Source organism: Lutra lutra, chromosome 9, assembly GCF_902655055.1.
Source record: "Lutra lutra chromosome 9, mLutLut1.2, whole genome shotgun sequence".
Classification (NCBI taxonomy): Eukaryota; Metazoa; Chordata; class Mammalia; order Carnivora; family Mustelidae; genus Lutra; species Lutra lutra.
In genome coordinates, this window is record NC_062286.1 from 39,293,864 (window position 1) to 39,317,392 (window position 23,529).

At 47.2% G+C, this 23,529-nt stretch overlaps 1 protein-coding gene across 1 annotated transcript; it reads left to right on the plus strand.

Moving 5' to 3' along the window:
* The first annotated feature begins 1,744 nt into the window (after positions 1-1,744).
* On the plus strand, positions 1,745-7,002 carry FOXI3 (forkhead box I3). The gene is made up of 2 exons (XM_047745721.1): positions 1,745-2,518; positions 5,260-7,002. The coding sequence occupies exons 1-2, from the start codon at positions 1,789-1,791 to the stop codon at positions 5,883-5,885; spliced, it is 1,356 nt and encodes a 451-aa protein (XP_047601677.1). The 5' UTR covers positions 1,745-1,788; the 3' UTR covers positions 5,886-7,002.
* Positions 7,003-23,529: the final 16,527 nt, after the last annotated feature.

Here is a 23,529-nt window from a genome sequence, read left to right on the forward strand (position 1 = left end):
TTCCTAGCTTTTCTTTTGGACTTTCTCTTTTATATTTAGACCTTTAAACTTAAGAACAAACGTTAAATTGGGGCATTATAACTTATTAAAAAATTGCTTTCAAATTTCATGGGTTATAGTTGTCATCATTATTAACATCCTAAGAGAAGTCACAAAACCACCTTGTTTGAGACTATTTGGGAAGGAGGGGGAAAAAAGTCCACAACACCGTGCTTATCTACATAAAGAAAATTTAGACCCTTAAACAAACACTATTCCATTCTATAGCATTTGCCAAGAGATTGAAAGAAACAGCGCCCTAAATTTTGAGGTGAGAATAATTCTTTTCTGGTTCCAGAAAAGATAAGAAAAATAGTTACATTTGAACCGTGGTTTGCATTTTAGGTATCACGATTTACTAGTTAAATATCTCTAGATGTCATTTTTTAAGGAATGAGGTAACAGAAGATAATAGTTTTCTGTAAAGTACATAACTAAATTTATAACACGAAAATAAATGCGGAGTGGGGGGGTGGATTTCCGAATTAGTAAATATTCTTAACTCTCCGTCTGCAGTTGGCAAACAGAAAAGCGCTTTCCCCCCTTCTCTTCTCGCTTAAGTGAAATTCTCAGACTTGTCACCTGTTAAGAACACATTTAGGAATAATTTTAAACTGTAAGAGAAACAATTTTCTTATTATTGTTCGGAGAGAATAAATAACGATTGCGGGGCACGTGGGGTCGCCACAGTATTTTACCTGTTTCGCTTGTTTTTCCAGGGAGGAACCGCATTTCAAAACTTAGAAAAGTAGAAAGCAAGTCCTGTGCCATAATTCGTTGAGACCATTTTTGTAAATGAGCCCTTCTGGCACAGTTTAAATTACAGTTGGCTTTAAAATGCTAATTCCGAACCCACTTATTTAAATGTCTCTGAAAACACACGCCCTTCTGTTTTTGAAGAAAACAAATCACACCAAAGGACTGCACAAACCGGACTTAAAACGAACAAATACTTGCCGAATGTGAACGAACGTATAGTTATGTGTTTAGAGACACGGTTAGAAAAATTAAAAACCGATTTCAGTCCCTCCCGTCACAGAATCCCCTAGGGAGAAGGGGACACTCCTAGGATGCCCGGTAATAAAATCTACCGTATACCCCAGAGAGTTGGTAATTGCTTCTATTATTTTGGGCTAGAAGACGATCTGTTGGGACTGGCCGGGAATCCAGTAACTCAATGGCAAAAGGTGCAGAAGCTTGAGGTAGAAAATCGCAGGGGGCCAGGCAGGTGGTCTGTGCGGCCACCCAAACTCCTCTGGGGGACTTTTTGGAAAACAGTTGTACCGTTTGGGTTCTCTTCTCTGGGTTTCAACATTCGTTTTTTCCTTTCTTCTCCTGAGCGAAGAACGCGTCGGCTGGGAATGAGGTGCCTTTCGCCTTCAACCTGGAGGCGCCGGCCTCCCCCCGGCTCCCGGGCTCCCTGCGCCGGCCGAGAAGGGGCTCCGGGGGCGGGGCGGGGGACTCCGGGGGAGGAGCGGGGGGGCTCCGGGGGCGAGCGGGCGGCGCGAGGGCTGGGGCGCGCTCCGCCGGGCTGCGCGGGCAGGTGGGGCGTGGCGGGGGCGTGGAGAGCCCCAGCCCGCGGGCCGCCGCCCAGCCCCGGGCCCGCCCGGGAGGAGCCGCGCTGCAGACGGTTATAAGAAGCCGAACCGCAGGCGTTCCGCGCGCCGCCGCCGACCCCCCCACCCCCACCCCGAGCACCGGTCGCCCTGCGAGGGCCGAGGCGGGGCCGTGGGGTGGGCCCCCAAAGGGATGCTCTCGCCCGAGCGGCGAGACCTGCCCCGCTCCCCTCTCGCCGCCGCCGCCGCGCCGCACCCGCCGACGGCCACCGACATGGCTCTCTACTGCGGCGACAACTTCAGTGTCTACTCGCAGCCCGGCCTGCCCCCCCCTGCCGCCGCCGCCGCCGCCGCCCAGGGCGCCCCTCCGGCCGCCAGGGCGCCCTACGGGCTGGCAGACTACGCCGCGCCGCCCGCCGCCGCCGCCAACCCCTACCTGTGGCTCAACGGGCCGGGTGTGGGCGGCCCGCCCGCCGCCGCCGCTGCCGCCGCCGCCGCGGCGTACCTGGGCGCCCCGCCGCCGCCTCCCCCGCCCCCCGGGGGCGCCGCCGGGCCCTTCCTGCAGCCGCCCCCCGCCGCCGGCACCTTCGGCTGCGCGCAGCGGGCCTTCGCTCAACCCGCGCCCGCCGCGCCCGCCTCTCCCGCGGGGCCCGCGGCGCCCGGGGAGCTGGGCTGGCTGTCCATGGCCAGCCGCGAGGACCTGATGAAGATGGTGCGGCCGCCCTACTCGTACTCGGCGCTCATCGCCATGGCCATTCAGAGCGCGCCCGAGCGCAAGCTCACGCTCAGCCACATCTATCAGTTCGTGGCCGACAGCTTCCCCTTCTACCAGCGCAGCAAGGCCGGCTGGCAGAACTCCATCCGCCACAACCTGTCGCTCAACGACTGCTTCAAGAAGGTGCCCCGCGACGAGGACGACCCAGGTGAGGGCGCCGGACAGGTGCTGCCCGGCCCAGGAGTGGGGGGCAGCGGCGCGCGGGCAAGGGTCGCGTTGGCGTGGGGCTTGACTTGAAGCTCCACGCAGAGTCCTCTCTAACTGGGGATGGGAGCCGGGGTGGGGAACCACCACCCGAACCTCCGACCTCGTCTGGCCGGGGTGAGGGCAAGCCGGAGGACAAAGGGAACCATCAGAGGGTCCTCAGAGCGGGGAGCCGGTGGGGGTGGAGCTCGCCCCTTACACCTACAGCCCCCCCACACACATACACGCTCTCACATACACACACGCGCGCGAGCGCGGAGGCTGGCCAGTTAGAGAAGAAGGAAAAAGACCGTATCTTCAGACGGGAAGCCACCCCTGGGTGATGTTCATCATGCCTATTGAAGGGACGGTCCAAGGCACAGGGAGGTAGGTTAGCAATAAGAACCCGCGTGCGATCTTAGATAAGGGACAACTGTAAAGGGATTCAGGTGAGCTGAGAATCACATCCCATTGCACGGAAGAGGTGGTGAGAGACCGAGCAACAGCAGGCCTTTCAGGCTGTCCCTGGATGCCCTTCATCCTGCCCCAGGTTCCTAAGACTTGATCAGCGGTGTCCTTCATGAAACAAGCGCCTACCTTGTGAGAAATGTTATGAGGGTAGTGACACAGGCATTGGGACAGAGGGCCAAGAGGAATCAGAGAGCTTTAGCTGGGGTCCTGCAAATTGTGGTTTTGGTGCCTTACCGTTTCCAAATGTAAAAATGAAAACCCCAAATTTGCTGCGTTCTGATCAAAGCCCTCTGCTGGGGAGGGCTGGGTTACAGTGGAGTGCTGTGAGTGGTTTTCTTCTACCTGAGAAGGAGTGGGGTGGACCCAAAAAGAAGGGAAACACGATTATACTTGAGGTTTTCAGAAGGCTCTGGCAACCAGGTAGGGGACAGAGGTGTGATGGGCAAAAGAGAAATGAAATGGTTTCAGTTGCATGCTACAGAGATCCAGGATTTTGTGTAAAATGCTCTGGAGTGTTCCCTCCCCCCTCCCCCCCCCCCCGCCCCCAATGTATTCTAGAGGGGAGCTTTCCAGTGGAAATACATTATAAATCACGTGTGATGGCAAATTTTCTGGTAGCCACATTTAAAAAGGTAAAAAGAAACTGATGAAATTATTTTTACTATTTTTAAATCACCCAAACTACTGTTTCAACATAAACCAAATATAAAAATTTTTACTGAGATGCCTTTTTTTTTTTTTGTATTAAGTATTCAGAAACCTGTGTGTGTTTAATTACACTTGGCATTTTGGACTACCCACTTTTCAAGTGCCCGACAGCCATGTGTGGCAAGTGGTTACTGTATTGGACAGGACGTACAGTTCTGGAAGGTGCAGCTTCCCAGTCTGGCCTCTGAATCACCCGAGATTATCACATTGTCATGTATATTCTTTTAGACTTTCTAAAAAGTTGGTGTCTTTAGCTAGTGTCTTGTCAAACAAAGCCTTTGGGACTTAGGGGCCCAATATCAGATATCCTTATAGGTGCAGGTATTACTATCTAGATGGTAGTTGTATGAATAAGAATTTTTTCTTTTTGCAACTATTTGCAAAAAATGTGTTAATGAAGTTAATGGGCTTGGAGGGGTGTGCTGGTTTGTGCAGGCAACCTAACACTGTGGTTAGGTAAGAATGCTGAGTCTAGAGTCAGCCTGCTTAAATCCCTTAAATCCCCATTGCCAACTGGGAATACTGCAGGTTACTAACCCGTCTGCCCCTCAGTTTCACCATCTGAAAAATGGAGGCACTGATAGTGCCTCCACAGAGCTGTGAGGGGCAGCAGAAGTTGTCCATGTAAAAGCACTTGATGGGATAAGTGCTGAGCAGTGCTTTCACATGTCAAAGATTCTATTTACTGGAAATGATAAAAGTTACTGAGAGAAAATCCTCCAAGTGACAGGTCTTTTTTTACCTCAGTTGTACTAGGTAGTGGGGGAAGTTTTTTAAGCAGAAGACTGGCTCTGCATGCATTACCTGAGCCTCTGATCTGAGGTCTGCAGGGTGAGGGATACAGGGCCTCTGTTGCTCAAGGTGGGGGAGTGAGGCATGTAGACTGCAGGAGCTTCCTGTACCATGAACAATGTTACCCAAGTTGTTAAAAAGAGTGATAGCTCAGTGGTAACTTTTGTAATTTTTGTTTGGCAAGACAAATGATTGGGCATTTGAGGTTGCTTTTTCCAGTGGGAGTGTGTGTGTGTTTTGTTTGTCTTAGGGACAAATAGTGTACCTTTCAGCCAATAACAATGATAACAGATAGTGATTTTCACTGCTAACTGTGTACCAGCTTCTCTGTGGAGACAGCACTTAACCCTCGCATTAGTTTATGAAATGGGCATTATCCTTATGCCTACTTCTATAAATAAAGAAATGTAGGTTCAAATTTAAGCAGCGCCAAGATTTTGCAAGGGTACAGCGTATGGATCCAGAGGGGAAGGCGTTGGGTAATTAAAAGTGTCTTGGGCCTAGAATTAGGTCTTAAGATTTAGGTAGCAGACACTGCCGGGGAGGTGGAAATGGCCAGAGCACCTTTGTTCTGGATTTCTTGTAGAAGGTGAGGAGCAAGGTCTCCCCGAAAGGATAATCTTCATCTTGGTCCAAATTTATGAGAGTCTGTGCTGCTCCTTGCAGAACTGAAGCTGACTGCATGGGCCTGAGCTGGGCGCTTCTCTGACTTGCGTGCCTTTCTCCTCTCCACAGGGAAAGGGAATTACTGGACCCTGGATCCGAACTGTGAGAAAATGTTTGACAATGGGAACTTCCGTCGGAAGCGCAAGCGCCGCTCCGAAGCCAGCAGCACCTCCACGATGGCCGCAGGGACCGCAAAATCGGAAGAAGGGCTCTCCTCGGGACTGGGGTCCGGCTTGGGTGGGAAGCCCGAAGGAGACAGCCCCCCTGCATTGCTAAGGCCGCCCCAGTCCCCAGAGTCCCCCGAGGGCACCAAGAGTACTGCCTCCTCCCCTGGAGGGTCCCTGCTCTCCTCCGCCCCTTGCCTCAACACCTTCTTCAGCAGCCTGAGCACCCTGAGCGTCAGCAGCAGCGGGAGCACCCCGCGGGCGGTCCCCACCGGCCGCCACCTAGGGATCCAGGGGGGCCCCTTGGCCTCCAGCAGCACATTCCCCGCCAGCTCTGTCCCGGAAGCCCCACCAGACAGCTTGCCACTGAGCAACGGTGCCAGCAACGGCAGCAGCAGCCAGAGGTCCTCCTACTACAGCCCCTTCCCTGCCAGCAGCGGCGGGGGTCAGAGCAGCCCGTTCAGCAGCTCCTTCTACAACTTCAGCATGGTCAACAGCCTCATCTACCCCCGCGAGGGCTCCGAGGTCTAGGACAGCCTGGGACAGCCGCCCTCCGGACTTGAATATGCACACCCGAGGTCTCGTGACATGCAGATTTCATGAGACAGGAAGTGGGCTTCTGCATTCCTCTGGAGGCCCAGGTGCTCCTGTGGCCCGATGGGAGCAGTAGATAACTCTTCCCGCAGCCCCGTGCGCTTTTACAGGTTTCTCTGGAGAGAAAGCCACCTCACTCTATTCGGGACAGGGCAGGGACCATGTCTGTTCTCTTTGTCAATGTAGCGCAGGGTTATGAGCTCAGATGTGTCCAAGGGCCGGCCAAAGAGCAAAAGAATGAAGCTGATCCAGTAGGAAGGAGGTAGCAGTTGGTCCCTTGAAGCAGGTAAGGGGTGCTCCGGCGGACCAGCAAAAGGCTGCTGTGGGCCGTTTGTTACTTTCCTGCCTGGCAGCGTCCTCATTTGTCTAGAGAAGTCAGATATCTGGATGTTTATAGGAAACCTCCATTTGCAGTTTTTGGCCACGAATTAAAGTTTAAATCCTGTGCTGGGTCCTACCGCAGCACAGGTCCTCTGAGCTCTATCCAGCTCAGGTGTCACCTCCACTTCTGCTCCGTGCCTGGGCCCCAGTAGATACTAACTAATAGCCGGGAAGCTGCCCCCGAGAGCCGTGGGTGCCCAGCGCTGTTTCAGATGGACACTCGAGGTTGTATTAGGTCATTTAATCCTCACAACAACCTTGGGAGCTAGGTATGGTTACTACCCCTCACGTTCAGATGTCAGGTGACTCCCCCAAGGTCACACAGTAAGTTGTGGAGCCGGATCCGGTCCAGGCAGTCTGGCTCCAGAGCTAGTACTGGAGGGTCTGTTCTGGTTCTAAAAAAAAGAAGGTGCCATTGTCCATAGGCAGACATAGCGTCTAGGGGTAGGAATGAACTAGGTCTCATTTAACCAAAGATTTCTGGTTGAAATAAGTATCACTTGAGCTGAGCAGCAAGGATAGGCACCACCTCTGCCTTCCACCATGTGCCTGAGGTCCAGGGTGACCATGGTCCTCATTAACTTGATGTCTTAGCCCTTTTAGCATGTGTCCTGGATTTCTCATTTTTAAAACAAAATATTAGAATTTTACTAAAAGTAGTATTTTAAGTGGCATTTTTATAGTTTCTTAATAAAACATTTGTTGTCGAAAAATTATTAATATAATTTATTTTTGGCACTCCCTTTTATTTCTCAAGAGGTATCTTCATTTGAATGGTGTTCATGGTCACCCTCCCAGGGCCCAGCCAGAGCTCAGCCATTGTTTGAACTTATCTAAGAGGTGCTAATTAAAATGGGGATGATTGTTGATTTATTGGAACAGCCTCCATTAAGATTAATAGAATGTCCTGAATTGCCTTTGTACCATGTTGTTGGGTCTTTGATAGGAACATTGTTGCTTTGGGGATTTTTTTTTTTTTTTTTTTTTTTTTATTTAGAAAAAGGACCACACGTACATTGTAAAAAAAATTTCAACTTTTCCCTGTGTATTCTTTTCTGAGACTCACAGCATTATTCTTAAATTTTTATTTTGAAATACACAATACAAAAATTATTTTTTAAACAGTTTATCGAGGTATAAATAACATCACCATTACTTTTTAAAAATTACAGAGAAAGACAACCAAAGAGACTACCTACCCCCAGATTGTGTGTACAAAACCCAACTTCTGTGGATATTTTTCTATGTGAAAAATCGTATGGACTTTTATAAATATTGCTTCTAACACAATTCTATATTTGTAAATTAATTTATAATGTGAACTGGGACAAAACTTTTTTTTTCCCAAGAAAGTACACTGCATGCTGAAAATCACATGAAATAAACTCTAAGTGGGATGATTTCTGGCCACTTTTAGGCATTTGTTTTTCTATCTTAAGCTTCTCCTAAAAGAAGAGAGGTGTGAGGGGCCTGGCACTGAAGCCATGACAAGGATTTTGTTGAGCGTGAAAGCAAACGGGTTTTTGCCGGATTTGTCCCACCTGCCCACATCTGAAAGGCTGGAACCAAACAGTTACTCCTTAGGGATGGTCTGTAGGCCGATGAGCAGATTGATTTTTAGAAGAGTAACAGTCTGTCTTCAATCAAACTAAGTGCACAGACTTCTCTTCCAGAATGAAATGCTGCTCTGAGGTCTCAACACCTGGCAACGGTCCACAGGTGGGCCTCTGCAGCCTTGGGTGCATTGGCCCCCTTGAGGACCACAGGTAACCCATTATTTCCAAGGAAATAGGAAACTGTTGAACTGGGCTCCTTCTAGAGGAATCCTGAAAGCTGAGGTTTCTAGACCAGGGTTTCTTGGCCTCAGCATGTGGTATTGGGGGGTGGGTAATGGGGTTGAAGAGGTTATTCTGTGCATCAGGACATTCAGTGTCCCTGGTCTCCACCTGTTTGATCCTCGAAGCACCCCCTCTCCTCCTGGCTGGGGCCACATGAGACAACCAAAAGTATCTCTAGACATTGACAAATGTCCTCCGATGAGGAGGGGTGGGGCAAAATCAACCCTGCTGGAGAACCCCTGATCTAGACTGACACCTACAATTTGCCAACGAGGAAACCTGCTCCCTTACTCATTCAGGGCATTGTTGAGCCACGAATGAATTGGGCCACCGGGTCTCTGCCATAGGACAGTTTCTGTCCTATGGGATGCCTTTTGCCCTCAAGAAAATCAGTCCTGAGCAGGAGCAACCTGGGACCAGAGGCATTTCTCAAAACAGACCGGTTTGCCCTGTCACATTGGAGGTAGATTTACTTCCATATTTGCGTTGCTGATCATGGATTCTTAGGGTAGCTTCCTTCTTGGCATCTATTTCTACTTACTACTAGGCTAGAGTACTATGGGTCAACAAACCACCTGGGTTATTTTTTCGGCAGGGGTAGGTGGGATGGGAGGATGATGGAGACAGGCATATGATTTCTTGGAAAGAAAGACACGTAAAAAGAACTTGAGTGACTTTGTGTTTGGAAATACCTATATCTGAGCGGTTGACACTAAATGCCAGAACAATGGTGTTTATGAGAACAAAGACAAAAAGAAGAACCCCTCCAATCTCTCTCTGAACCACTAGAGAGGGCAGCCGGGGTCCCCCGTCTCCACTCCCAGGACCAGTCTCCCATCAGGGAGCTGCCTCCTGCTGGGCATGGGACGGAGGCAGAGGGCAGAGGAATGAAGCTGCCTGTGCGGGTAATGTTTCCAGGTCAAAGTCTGCACCAGCGCCCCCCAACTGGCACCGATTTCCTGCATCTGTGACACATTCTGCCTGGGAACCAGGTCAGAAATTCTGGATCTGAGCTAGATTTCACTTCCCGTTGTTCGGGACAGTGCAGAGGGAAAGATGTGGGATCTACAGGAGTGTCCTTCATTCTCTGGGTTGGCCAGGGGACCGGGGGCTGATGGCGAGCTGCAGCCCAGGCCGAGGCCCTTTGGGCACACGTATAACTGAAAGCATGTGCTTTGCAAGCCTTCTGAAATCTCACGTACCTTCCAGGATAAGACGGGGCAGAGAAGAGTTTTAAAAACCAAGAAACCGGATTTAGGTTTCCTTCTAAATACTTTGAGAACCTTTATCCCCTTTTTTTTTTTTTTTTTAAAGTAGGCTCCACACCCAGCACAAAGCCCAAGGCGGGGCTTGAACTCACAGACCTGAGATCAAGACCTGAGCTAAGATCAAAAGCTGGATGCTTCACCAACTGAGGCACCTAGGTGCCCCCCATTTTATCCCATTCTTAAATTTACTAGGAAAGGGGGCACCCAGAGGCTTCGAGAACTATGAGCCTTTGCACCCCAACTTCTCCAGCTCCCAGGGCACTGTCAAGTCCCAGGGCAAACTGGGTCAAGGTCGGGCCATGAGGAATGTCACTGAAACTGTGCTCCTCTTCCTCCCTGCAACCACCCAAAACTTGGAAAGAGGCTGTGTGCAGCATGTAACCGGTTTTTTGTTTTCTTTAGCTGCTGTAGTAGCAAAACCCTGAGATTGTTAATGAAGAAGAAACTCCCAGTGGTTTACCTGAGGCAGGGATTTGCTGGTTTCTGGGGCAGAGAACCGGTCGCCAACAAGGCCTTGCCTTTTGTCATGGAAAGCAGTCAGCTGGGGCGCGTGGCTGGGTGGCGGGCATCGCTGGAGAAGGAAGGAATTTCCTGTCAGATTTGAAAACAAAAAAGGTCAAAAAGACCAGCTACCTACCGAATTCCTCCCTGCTTTTTTATTCAAGATGTCAGGGGATCCTCACCAAACCCCCGGGAGGCCTGGAGAGCAGCCTTTTATTATTTTAAAAAAGGCAAACATTACAATAATAATAACTCACTTACTAGGTGCCGGGAATTGTCCTAAAATATATAAAGATATATATTAAGTATAAAACAGGTATCTTAACACAACAACTCTATGAGGTAGTCACTGTTTTGTTTTTGTTTTTTATTCTAAGTCTATCCCCCATATGGGGCTCAAACTCATGACCCCGAGATCAAAAGTCGCACGCTCTCCCGACTGAGCCAGCCGGGCGCCCCAAGTAGACACTGTTAGTATCCATTTCACCCTTCACACAGTTTGTATAATTGGGCCATGGCCAAAAATCTAAGTAGCCACTGCAGACAGGTGGTGGAACGGAGATTCAAAATCAAGTCGCCCGATGTCAGGACCCACCTGCCCTTACACTGCTCTATTGTCTCTGCATTTTGGAGATGAGAAAGGAGAGGCACAGAGTGGTTAAGCAACTCGCCCAAGGCCACACTTGTTGGTTGCAGATTTGGGGGCTTAGAAGCCAGGCTCCTGCCCCCCTCAGTGACGTTCCCTCAAGGCATTTCCTCTGGATGCTCCCTGAGGTTGGTTTTCCCATCTGGGGAAAAAGGTTCGCAGTGGGAAGGAAGCTGGCAGCTAGGTCAGAGGCCCAGCCAGATCTTGGGCTCTGAAGCTGCCCAGAGAAGCCAGACGTTGGAGACGCTGGTTTGGAACCTCGGACAGAGACTCAGCAAATCCCTTTGGGCACCAGGCCCCATGCTGGGCACTGAAAATATCCAGAGGATTCAGACCCACCCGCACCCTTAGCAAATGTGTAGCCACAGGCAGGCTAGAGCAGAGGTGGGGCAGGGGGGGTGCAGGGGAGGAATGAGGGGGTGCGGGAGTGGTAATGCACAAGGTCAGCCTGCTTTCTCCCACCAGACTGCCGGCCACCCCCCTCAATTTCCCCCCAGAGGGAAATAGCGCAGCTTAACCTTCGGGAAGAGCCGCCGACAGTTCCCCCTGTCCTGCCTGAGAGTCTGTCAGCCCTGCCCTCCTTCGCCGTCCTGTGGCATATGCTAGAAGACAAGGACCCAGCTGTTTCTCAAAGCAGGGGTGCCTCTAGACTGACAGAAGCAGCTGCAGCACCTGTGGTCCAGTGGTGGGGTTTTCTCCTCCCCGGTTTACCCTCCTGATATGCATTAAGCAAAGCACAGCCTCAGGGATCCTTCTGCTCCACGCTGGGGTCAGGAAGGGGGGGCATTCACAAGCAAGAGGATCTCCTTCCTTTTCATCTCCAAGGATGAAACCAACTGACTCCATTCTGTAGCTGGCCTCCTCCAATTCTCCTTTCCTGGGCCAGCCCACAGGCACTGTGTGACGGAGGCCAGAAACACACACTCCTGGGGCCTCAGCCTTCTCCTCTGCAAAACCCCCGCTTCACGCCCCTGAGAGGACTAATGTATCTATTTCGTATTGTATCTGTGTGCTCACCCACGAGAGCCTCCAGAAGGGCCTCAGGATCCACTTCCAGAGCTTCCTCTTGTCTCTCCTCAGAAAGTCTGAGGGCCATAATTATCCACTTGTTTGCCCAATGGCCTCAGAGGGGGGTGTATTATTAGCCTCATGTTCCAGAAGGGCCACACAGCTTACGAAGCACGGCAAGCAGCTGGCCGCCGGGAGTGGACGAAGTCTTACTAGAAAGGGGAAGGCACATCTTCAGGGGCCCCAGTTCACGGGTCAGTCAGTGCGTAAGTGTACTGAACAACCACCAAGTCTTTTGCTTCCTCTGTTTGCCTCACAGCCCACAACCAAGCCTGGAACAAGAGCCGGCTCTCGTATTCAAAACTGGTTTCCAGCCCATGACCTCACACCGGTTCACCTGTGGTACCAGGTCTGTGCCCAGAAGGCACAGCAGCCTCCTAACTGGTCTCCTGGCCTCAGCCCCTAGCTCCCTGCTGTTACCATTGCCTTCATCCCTGCTGTTCTGAGCTCATTCTTTACTTGGCAGCCGGAGTCATCTTTTAAACAATAGATAATGATTATACTGCTTTCCTGCTTAGAACCTTTCCAGAACTTCTATGACTAGCGAACTCCAACAAACTCTAGCAAACTCTGTGGCCCGGCAAGAGCTAGCTCCCTCCACTCTCCCCATCTTCCCTTTTACTTGGCTCTAGCCATTCACTGCTTGGAACCCCTCAGACATTCCAGACGCTTCTGTTTTAGGGTCTTTAGGGTCTAAAAGCTTAATGTCCCAGATCTTGCCAGGTTTCTTCTCAAAGGCCAGTCTTCAGAGCAGCTGTCCCTGAGCATCTAACCCTCCCCATCCTCTCAGGCTGCCTTTTGTACATTCTTCCCACCTTAACTAAATCTTTGATTTAAAAAATAAAACAAAAGCATTATGTGAATAAGATTATTCCTGGGGATGAGGGGTGAGCAGAGGAACAGGGACTGGCATGGACATTCTCAGTTGACCCCATTCATGTCTGTCTCCTCCTGTTTTAAAAAAGAAAGCCTATGTCCGAGTGAAATGATTGTCTTACTATTCTTATGAGAAAAGCACATTGTTCCTCCTTGCTGTTTGGGAAAACCAAGGCACAGAGCAACCACTTTCCCAGAACTGATTTATGATATACCTCACTTCCCCATCGTGGCATCAGTCGGTACATAAAATAGGAAAAGTTGTCTTTCTCCTTCAGTTTTAAATGGGCAAAGCCCCAAGAATTTTTGCTATGTTCAGCCTGGATTTAGAATGCAGCCTTCCCCATCACTTCCCCCTCCTTGCGTTCCTACCTCCCCTGCGTTCTGAGTCTCAGCCAAACACCTGTAGTCTTTGATCAGCGGCATCGGCTATCCGCAGCTCTCCTTTCAGCCAGAAGACTTTCAAGGTCTCCCCTTTACTGGGCTTGGGAAAGGGGAAAACACCCATAGCCATGGTTACCCTGCACCCCTCCTTGCATACTGGTGTTAAGTGCCAAAGAATTGCTACTTCTGCAGACTTTATAAAACCTTCCTTCAATGGGATTAACGACAATGATTGCCACGGACAATAGCAATGTCAGCCACAGAACAGCAGCAACTTCCCCCATCTGCTCAGGTTATGGGCTGATGTCCTGCTGTATCTAGGTTCTTGGATCAGGAACTACTGAGAATGGCATACTTGTCCTACCATTATAGGGTTACTACCATTGATGAAATCATAGCGGGGCTGGCACTTGCATGGCCAATAACCCTTCTTCCCAGCATCTTAGGTGCTAAGATTCCTCCAAAGTCAGCATCACAGTTCATTTCAAATTTAGTGTCCCTTCCTCTGCTTAGCGGTTTTCATTAACCACTTCCTATACCTGTTAGGAAACACGCTAAAATCAAGATCTCCACTTACATTCTACTGGAGGAGAAGAAGCAGAGGGGAGAACAGCGGGGTGACAAGTGCCTTGATCAGAGAAGTGTAGGGTGCCCTGGGAATCTCAGGTCCCAACCCTGACCTGAGTAGGAGTTACTGATGTGAAGAGAACAGAGAGGGAAGAAACAGGTGTGGCGGGGGTGGGGCGTGGAAGCAGAGTGGGGGCCTGAAAATGAGAGGCCAGGACTCCCACAGGGAACAGAGAGAAGCTGCACTTGGAAGCAGGTGGCACTCAGCAGTTTCAGGCCAGGAAGGGCAGTGGAGGAGGCACAAGGTGAACCTAGAGTCTGATAAAGCCCCTCCATAGAGTAGAATCGGGCAGAGCAGAACAGATAGGGATGAGTCAAATTTCATCTTAAGACTGATGTTTGTGGGGTGGCTCAGTCGGTTAAGTGGCTGCCTTCAGCTCAGGTCATGATCCCAGGGTCCTGGGATGGAGTCCCACATCAGGCTCCCTGCTCAGCAATGAGCCTGCTTCTCCCTGTCCCTGCTGCTTCCCCTACTTGTGCTTTCTCTCTCTTTCATATGAATGAATAAAACAATAAAATCTTAAAAAAAAAAAAAAAAGGATGATGTTTGTGGGGCACCTGGGTGGCTTAGGTGGTGTCTGCCTTGGGTTCGGGTCATGATCTCTAGGTCCTGGGATGGAGCCCCCCATTCTCAGGCTTCTGGCTCAGCAGGGAGTCTGCTCCTCCCTCTCCCTTGGCTCCTCCCCACCTGCTCATGCTCTCTTTCTCTCTCTCTGTATCTCCAGGTCTCAAATGAGCGAATACAATCTTAAAAAAAAAAGAAAGAATGATGTTTGTATTTCAAATAGAGTTCTTTTGGAGAATCCTCTAGAAGGACAAGATCCTCTAAGAGAGACCCCTCTAGAAAACTACTGTAGAAAAACAAGCAAGAGATGATGGCAATGTGAAGTAGGGCAGGGAGTACAGGGAAGAAAACAGTGGTAGGTCTTAGAGACACTTAGGAAGTAGAAAGGGGAGGTTTTGTGATATCCTGAAAGTGGTGGTTGGGGGAGAAGGAAGACTACTAGACGACTGTTGGGGTTCTGCCTGAAGTAATGGGGTGAGAGGTTCACCGGATCAGGACATTCCAGGAGAGGAGGGACTGTCTGTAGGTCACCCAAGAGGAACTTTCCAGCAGAAGCTGGAGCCCTTAGGTTGAGATTAGGGGACAGGGCCAGGCTGGCTTTGTAAATCTGGAAGGTGTCAGAATGTGGGTGAGAGATTTAATTTAATAATTTAATAAATATTTCTTAGCAGCTACTCTGCATTAGGCCCTGTGCTCTGGGTTGGAGACACAAGGGTGAGAATAGCCACATAGCTGAGAGGACAGGGTTGCAGGGGTTGCCCTGGGACCACTTATGGTGGTGTTTGATGTGCCATATAGGCATGCTATTCCTTTCTAAAATTTGAAAGATTCAGGATTACAAAACACATTAATCTCCAACATTTTGAGCGGGGCTTGCAGATCTGTAAGTGTGTCCTGTAGGTACAGATGGTGGTAGGGACCATGGATAGGTCCCAACCCATGGCTAGGTCCCCACAGGGCACAGCCTAGGGCACCACAGTTGTGCCTAAGTAGGAGCACTGGTTGGTTTCTGTGTGAATCAGGAGCCTGGATTTGTCTATACTCATGGTGCTGGCTATGGAGACGGGTAAAGCAGAAGAAGGGGCTAGTGCGAGACCCTCCCCAGAGAAGAGACACTCACTCAGACAGCTGATAACAGAAGCCAAAAGACATGAAATAACATCCTTGGAGGGTTGAGATGTCTCCAGGGAGACATGGACAACTGTCCATGTAATACCTGTGTCCTGAAAACCTACCATCGTTCAAGTACAAGGGCAAAAGGAAGCATTTCTATGTAAATCAAGGTTGAGGGAGGCATGGCCAGAGAACCTAAAGAACATCTCTATGACTTACTTCAGTAAAAAAGAGAACATCTGTGAAGAAATCTCAAAGAAGGTGGGAACAAAGAAAGTGATGTTAGGTAAGTCTAAACAGCTGTGGTCCTTAGAACATAATAAAATTGATGTTTAAGGACAAAGATTCTAGTTTGTGCCCTCTTCACTCCCCAACACTTAGGGCCTCACTACCAAAATCTGTCTTAGGAGCCACTAGGACTGATCCTACTATGCCCACTGTCTGTGTAGTCAGTTATCAAGAATCAGTAAGGTTAGGGCACCTGGGTGGCCCATTTGGTTGAGTGCCTGACTCTTGGCTTTGGCTCAGGTCATGATCTCAGGGTTGTGAGATTGAGCCCCACATCAGGCTCCTCGCTCTGCAATTAGTGGGAATCTGCTTGAAATTCTCTCCCTTCCCTAACCACCCCCCCACTCCGGCCTCACCACTCACTGCCCATCCCCCCACATGTTCTCTCGCCTTCTCTCAAATAAATAAATCATCAAAAAACCTAAAAAAAAAAAAAGAATCAGGGGTGCCTTGGTGACTCAGTGGGTTAAAGCCTCTGCCTTTGGCTCAGGTCATGATCCCAGGGTCCTGGGATCGAGCCCCACATCAGGCTCTCTGCTCAGCGGGGAGCCTGCCTCCCTCTCTCTCTCTCTCTCTCTCTGCCTGCCTCTCTGCCTACTTGTGATCTCTGTCTGTCAAATAAGTAAGTAAGTAAATAAATAAATCTTTAAAAAAATAAGAAGAAAAAAGTAAAAGAAAAGAATCAATAAGATTCTCCTCTCCTATCGTCTCTTCTTCAGGCAAAGCCGACCAAGAGATCTATTTCTTGAAGGTTTTTTCTTTTGGGAGAATTCCCTTTCTCTACCATCTTTCAGGACTCCTCCTGTGTGGAGGTATAAGGATGAAATCAGATGTTTCTGGGTGATGCTGTAGTATTGTGTGTAGCCCTTTGAAAATCAGGCCTAAGTTTTTTTTTTTTTTTCTCCTTAATCAACTTCCCTTGAGGCCATGTTGCTCCCACTTAGAGGGTATGTACTTGGACCCATGTAGCTTCTTTTGCCTCCACAAGAAGCCCACTTCACAAGGCCCACTCCCTGCCAAATCCCTGCTCTGTGTCTTTCATCACAACTTGAAGGGTTGTTGTGAGCAAGCCTAACGCTCACACTAACCCTAACCCTAACCCTAACACTTGGGTAAGTTCAAACTGATAGCACTCAGTCATGGTGGGTGGCTCAGTTCCCATCATCAACGGATACTCCATGATTGGGTATTAAGTGTTTCCCAAACTTCACCCTTGTTCAGGAGCTGCATCTTACAAGAAAAATTACATACAGAGTGGAACACACTTTTGTTCTAAAATTTTAGTCACTTCAAGCATCCTCCCGCAACCGCTTGTTTTAAGTTCTAATCTGCTTCGGACACATCGAGTAATATGCATATATTGAGATATATGAGGAGTAGAGCTACTCATGATCCACTTTGGGGTAAACTAGAGAGCTTTCTCTTTCTCTGAGCTCCACTCAAAGATGTCAGATTGTAGGTTCCCTTGGAGTGGGGTTGAACCATATGTTGACCCATCAAGCACTGGGCTTTTTTTTTAGTTATAGAGGGTGCAAATTACTCAGATTTGTTTCTCACTTTGAAGTAGATATTTTGTCATGGTACAGATTACATACTCTGGAAACTTCACTAGATAGTGGCCCTATATGTTTTTGAAGACTTATTTTTTTGCTTTCTCCCATAGGCATATCTTATAAAAACAGGTATGAATAGCTACTTCTTGCTTTTCATTATTGTTATGTCACTAAGGGAGAATACTAGCATGATGTCCTGTGAGATGGTAAAATGGTACAGTTAGCAACCCATAATACCTGCACTGTGTGCTTAGAGAATTAGCATATATATTCTAGGTAGAATTGTAAAGGTCCATAGCTATCCCTTACAGAAGAAAATGAATCATTTCTAATTTTCTGTTTAGAGAATAAAGAAAAATATTATGCAATAAATACTTCCATATCAGATATCAAAGGCTATATTGATTTTCTCTAGTAGAAATATCTAGAATACTGTTATCAATGATCAGATTAAGTTTATAATAATATACTACTATTATCCAAGCCCTTCACTTTTTATACTCACCTAACTTGGAAAGCTAAACATGAATATGAAAAGTATAATCAATCTTGCATCTTTCTTGTGTCACAGGTCTCTGGTATCTCAATATTATTTAGTGTGGGTTAGAATTAATCCAGGTTTATGTGAGTCTCCCTAGTAAATTATTACAGTTTCAGTCGTCTGTCCGAGCAAATACACTGAGTGAAAAGTCTCTTTAACTGTATCCTTATTAGTAAATTAAGCCAGATTTAAAATTATGTTCTGCCCAGAAGATAAAGTTCTACAATGTTCCCATTTAAAAAGTAACATAGGGTTGCCTGGGTGGCTCAGTCCACTGGGCATCTGTCTTCAGCTCAAGTTATGATCTCAGGGTCCTGGGATCAAGCCTCGCATCAGGCTCTCTGCTCAGTGGGGAGCCTGTTTCTCCCTCTTCCACTCCCTCTGTCTACCACTCTGCCTACTTGTGCTCTCTCTGTGTCAAATAAATAAATAAAATCTTTAAAAATATTTAAAAAAATTTTTTTAAAGTAACATAAAAGAGTAAATTCCTGCATCATGAATGCTGTATTATAGTAAACACTTAAATCAAGATGAAATGGAAAAATTTCTAGGAATATATCAGTTAATGAAACTGACACAAAAGAGGTAGAAGCCCTGCATGGACAAATACTCATAGAAGAAATTTGAATAGTAGTCAAAAATCTGCATCAGTGAAAGGCACTAGGCCAAGATAGATTTATGCATAAGCTCTACCAATGTTTTAGACCATATGACCCCATCTTCCTTTTAAACATGCACAAATGTGAAAACTTACTCATTTGTTCCATGAAGTCAAGATCCTGATACCTCTTAATAGGGTTAGCTCCAAAAGAAAACCGTACCCAAATTTCACTTACAAATAAATGCCAGTGCAGACCAATGTCTGCTGGGAAATGGACTCTGAGGAGCTCTTGGGTTTCTACATGTCTTGCAAATGGAAGTGCTAATGACTTCTGCTTCAGACTGTATTTTCAAAGATGTTTGTACATTGAATAACCTTGGAAGATACCAATAGAACCTCCCTCCAGAACAGAGAGCAGTTTTGCTTACTGTCACGTATGATGAAAATAATGTCTCCCTCCAGTAGTTTTGCTTATTTCCCTTTATAAAAGGGAAGCCCAGAGTTTCTTGGCTGTGAAGCAAGTTACCTGTGTGTATAGCATCCACCTGTGTTGTCCCTGTGGGGTTTGTGGGACAAGGGAAGCCAATGGGAACATGACACTTAAGTCCTTTTTCTCTGGCCCAGGAGTCTGGTGTATTCTGTCAGCTTGTGCGATGCTATGACAAGCTAACTTGTTAGCTTGCAATCAACGAGAAAAACTCAAACCTTTTACATTCTCAGTTAGGTCTTAAATAGGTTATTAGTGGGCTGAATTCAGTGTTAAAAGAGCATATATGATGGCACGATACGATTTATTCTAGTTAGTCAAGTTTATCATCATCAAAAAATCTATTAATGTAGCTGACTATTAAAGGACAATAAAATGAAGCATATGCTGAAAAATCATGTATTCTTAAAATCACTTAGTGCTTGGGTGCCTGGGTGGCTCAGTTGGTTAAGCATCTGCCTTCAGCTCAGGTCATGATCCCAGGTCGTGAGATCGAGTCCCGCATCAGGCTCCCTGCTCAGCCGAAAAGCCTGCTTCTCTCTTTCCCTCTGCTGCTCCCCCTGCTTGTGCTCTCTCGTGCGCGCTCTCTCTCTCTCTGTCAAATAAATAAATAGATAATCTTCTAAAAAGAAAGTCACTTAGATCTTATTAAAGCTAAAAAAATCAGTGAACATCAACAAAAGTATTTCTCATTGAGCTAAGAATAAAAGAAACATTCCTTAGTTTAAGAACATGATTTTGGGGCACCTGGGTGGCTCAGTGGGTTAAAGCCTCTGGGTCCTGGGATCATGACCCGAGCTGAAGGCAGAGGCTTTAACCCACTGAGCCACCCATGCCCCCCCAAATAAATAAAATAAAAAAATAAAAAATAAAAAAAGAATATGATTTTACCGGGAACTAACAGCAGTATTTTTTTTTTAAAGATTTTATTTATTTACTTGACACAGAGAGAGACATCACAAGTAAGCAAAGAGGCAGGCAGAGAGAGAAGGGGAAGCAGGCTCGCTGCTGAGCAGAGAGCCCGATGTGGGGCTCGATCCTAGGACCCTGAGATCATGACCTGAGCTGAATGCAGAGGCTCAACCCACTTAGCCACCCAGGCATCCCACAACAATACTTTTAAAGCATTCCCATTAAAGACGGGAATGAGGAAGAAGTTTACACTGCTACCTATACTATTCAGCATCGAACTGGAGTTAACTAGTCAGTAAGAACAATAAACAGGAGGCATAAATATTGAAAAAGGAGAGAAAGAGATTTGCTGTTTTATTGATGGGCAATAGTACTCTCTAAACAATACAAGAGAATCATCTAAAAATCTATTAAAATTAATGAAATGGGGCTCCCAGGTGGCTCAGTCCGTTGAGTGTCTGCCTTTGGCTCAGGTCATGATCCTAGGGTCCTGGGGTCCAGCCCCCAGTTGGGCTCCCTGCTCAGCTAGGAGTCTCCTTCTCCCCCTGCCACTCCCCCTGCTTGTGCTCTTGCTCTCTCTCTCTCTCAAATAAATAAATAAAATCTTAAAAAAAACAACAACTAATGAAATAGTTCAGTAACATGATCACAATCAGATATAAGATTTACACATGAAAAAGTCATGGCTTTCCTAACTAGAATAATAATCAGTTAGAAAATAAAAATGAAGAGTCCATTCTCAATAACAATAAAAATCTATAAAATTCCTAGGAATAACTTGACACAGAAAAGGCAGGCTCCACATTATATGTAAATATTTTTATTAAAATCCAGAAAATATTACTGAATGTCGTAAAAAAATACTATTTTCTTAAGTAAGAAAACTCACTATATAAAGATGTCACTGTTCCCCCGAGAAAATCAATAAATTTAATGCAATGCCAGTTGAAGTCCCAAAAGAATTTTGTAATGCAAGCAATGAATTCCAATGCTTATCTGGAGTAGGAAATATATGAGACAATTTTGGAAAGAAGATACATGTATTTCCACCCACCCCTGGCCAGTTATTAAGACATAACATTTACAGACTCCAAAACAGTAAGCATCAAGGTGCAGGAAAATATGAATGAATCAAGGAGACAGTTTGGAGATTCTACAAAGGGACCCATCCACACACTAGAATTTAAAATATCATCAAAATGGCATTTCAGGGACGCCTGGGTGGCTCAGTTGGTTAGGCGGCTGCCTTCAGCTCAGGTCATGATCCCAGCGTCCTGGGATCGAGTCCCACATCGGGCTCCTTGCTCGGCAGGGAGCCTGCTTCTCCCTCTGCCTCTGCCTGCCATTCTGTCTGCCTGTGCTCACTCTCTCTCCCTCTCTCTCTGGCAAATAAATGAATAAAAAATAAAATCTAAAAAAAAAAAAAATGGCATTTCAAACCAGTGGGAAAAGGGAAAACACTCAAAACAAAGAGTTAGAGCCACTGAATTCCATGAAGAAACATAAATTTAAACTCTTATGTATGACATATATAAAAATAAAGTCCAGATGAGTTAAAAAGGAAATTAATGAAAACAAATACAAAAGTTTGAAATATTACAAGATGATGTAGGAAGATATTTTCATAACCTTGGAAATAGTTGCATATGAAAAGTTAGTGCTTTCCATATATTTTGAGCAACAAATCCACCAAAAACAAATACAGAGCAGGCAATTCCCAGAAGACATACAAGATGCTACTACCTACATAAAGATATTCAGCCTCGGGGCGCCTGGGTGGCTCAGTGGGTTAAGCCTCTGCCTTCAGCTCACGTCATGATCCCAGGGTCCTGGGATTGAGCCCCACATCGGGCTCTCTGCTCAGCAGGGAGCCTGCCTCCACCTCTCTCTCTGCCTGCCTCTCTGCCTACTTGTGATCTCTGTCTGTCAAGTAAATAAATAAAATCTTTAAAAAAAAAAAAAGATATTCAGCCTCGTTAGCAGTCAGGGGCATGCAAATGAAAACAAATACTGGTGTGTTTTTTATTCGTATTAAATTGAAAAAGATCGATAATTTCAACACTGGTGATGCATTAGTCTCGTACATTACCAGTACCAACATAAATTTGTTCTACTATTTAGCAATTCCAATGGCCGTATCCATATCAAAATTTAAACTACACTTATTTTTGATCCAGAAATTCCACTTCTACGAAATTATTTCAGAAGCCACTTTAGGATGTGTGCAGATGGCATCTGCTATTCACATAAAACCTTGATCTTTTTTTTAAAGATTTTATTTATTTAATTGACAGATCACAAGTAGGCAGAGAGGCAGGCAGAGAGAGAGAGAGAGGAAGCAGGCTCTCAGGGAGCCAGATGTGGGGCTCGATCCCAGGACCCTGAGATCAAGACCTGAGCTGAAGGCAGAGGCTTTAACCCACTGAGCCACCCAGGCACCCCTAAAACCTTGATCTTTTCCCAGCAGCACTTCATGGTGTCTGTGGATCTGCCTTCCGCAACCATAACCTTTGGAAGACAGTTTTTCTTTAAGTTATGACTTTCTCACAGCATACCACAGATTTCGTATCCTAAACATTCTGAAAACCTTGTTCTTTTGTAGGTGAGCTTCTCACACCCACATTCATCTTCATACAGGTTTGATTTTATTTCTGTCACCTTATTAATTATTTTTCTTCTTTGCTGTTTTGTTCTGTTTCATTTTTACATTGGACCATGAGGACAAATTCACAAATCCGTCTTCTTTCCTTTCTCTCCCTGTTTATCGATCCTACTTCAGTCCTGCCACTTCAACTCAGGGTCTCAGTTTCATCTTTGGCAAAATGAAAATCATAATATTTATTTCCCGTCTCTCGGGGCTTCATCTTTGCTTCCTGACAGCTCCTTAGGAAGCCTTACTGGGTTAAAAGCTTCTGCTCCTGAATTCGGTTTCTTCAGGCTTCAAGGGAGAGAGGACCCTTTTCCCTCTGGGCTTCTGCCTGCCCTGTGCTAACCGTTGGTAATTGGTTCCTGTCAGAACAATGAACTCCTACTCCTGATTGCCTGCCAGACCTTTGCATGGAGAAAGGACCGCACAGTTTGGCTTACTTTTGAGGCTTTAAACGCTTTCTACTAGTGGAACAACTAGACAGCACCCAATCAACCAACCAAACCAAATCCCTCACTTCTGGCAAAATCACACAGAGAAAGTCTCAGGGGCTGGTGGGGCCAATATCAGAGCCTGGATGGAACTGCCTTGTTGGAAGTCTCCCCTACCCCTTCAGCCTCCCACCCCCATCCCCAGGACTCCTTACCCCTTCAACCCCCAGCCCCATCCCCTACCCCCATCTTCAGTTCACCCTACCTTGACCTTCCTTCTCCCTACTTCACTCTCATTCTGTCTAGACCAGAGGCACAAGCATCCCAGCATTCTGTGGGAGGGAATGCGGCCATGAGCTCCACCCTAACACAGAGGAATTTGGACTTGTTACTCCGGAAGCATATACTTCTGGTATATTTGTGGCTTCCCTAGTCACTGGAGGCCCTATCACCAGTACTTTCTGGGTCTTGCCTTTACATTTGCCCCTCTTTAGACTGACAGTCGCTTGAAAGTTTTTTTTTTTTCATTGCCTCCCTATCCAGGGCCTCCCTCTCACTGGTGGTCCCCCACCCAGACAAAGCAAAACTCTCTTCCTGTCCTAGGCTTGACCTTGGGGGTACAGGGAAGTCTGTGCTACCAGCCCAGACTCCCCAGGGTTGGGACTATTCCAGGTGTAAGGCACAGGGCTGAATCTCCAGGGCTTGGCTGGAATTTGGAAAGATTTGCAAAACTCTCCCTGCAAGGAAACTCCATTCTCTTCCATTCAAGGTTTGTTTTCCGGCCTCTCGTTGGGGAAACTGCTCTAGCAGATAAACATCTAATTCCCAAAGTACCCTAAGGCAGTCTTTCATTC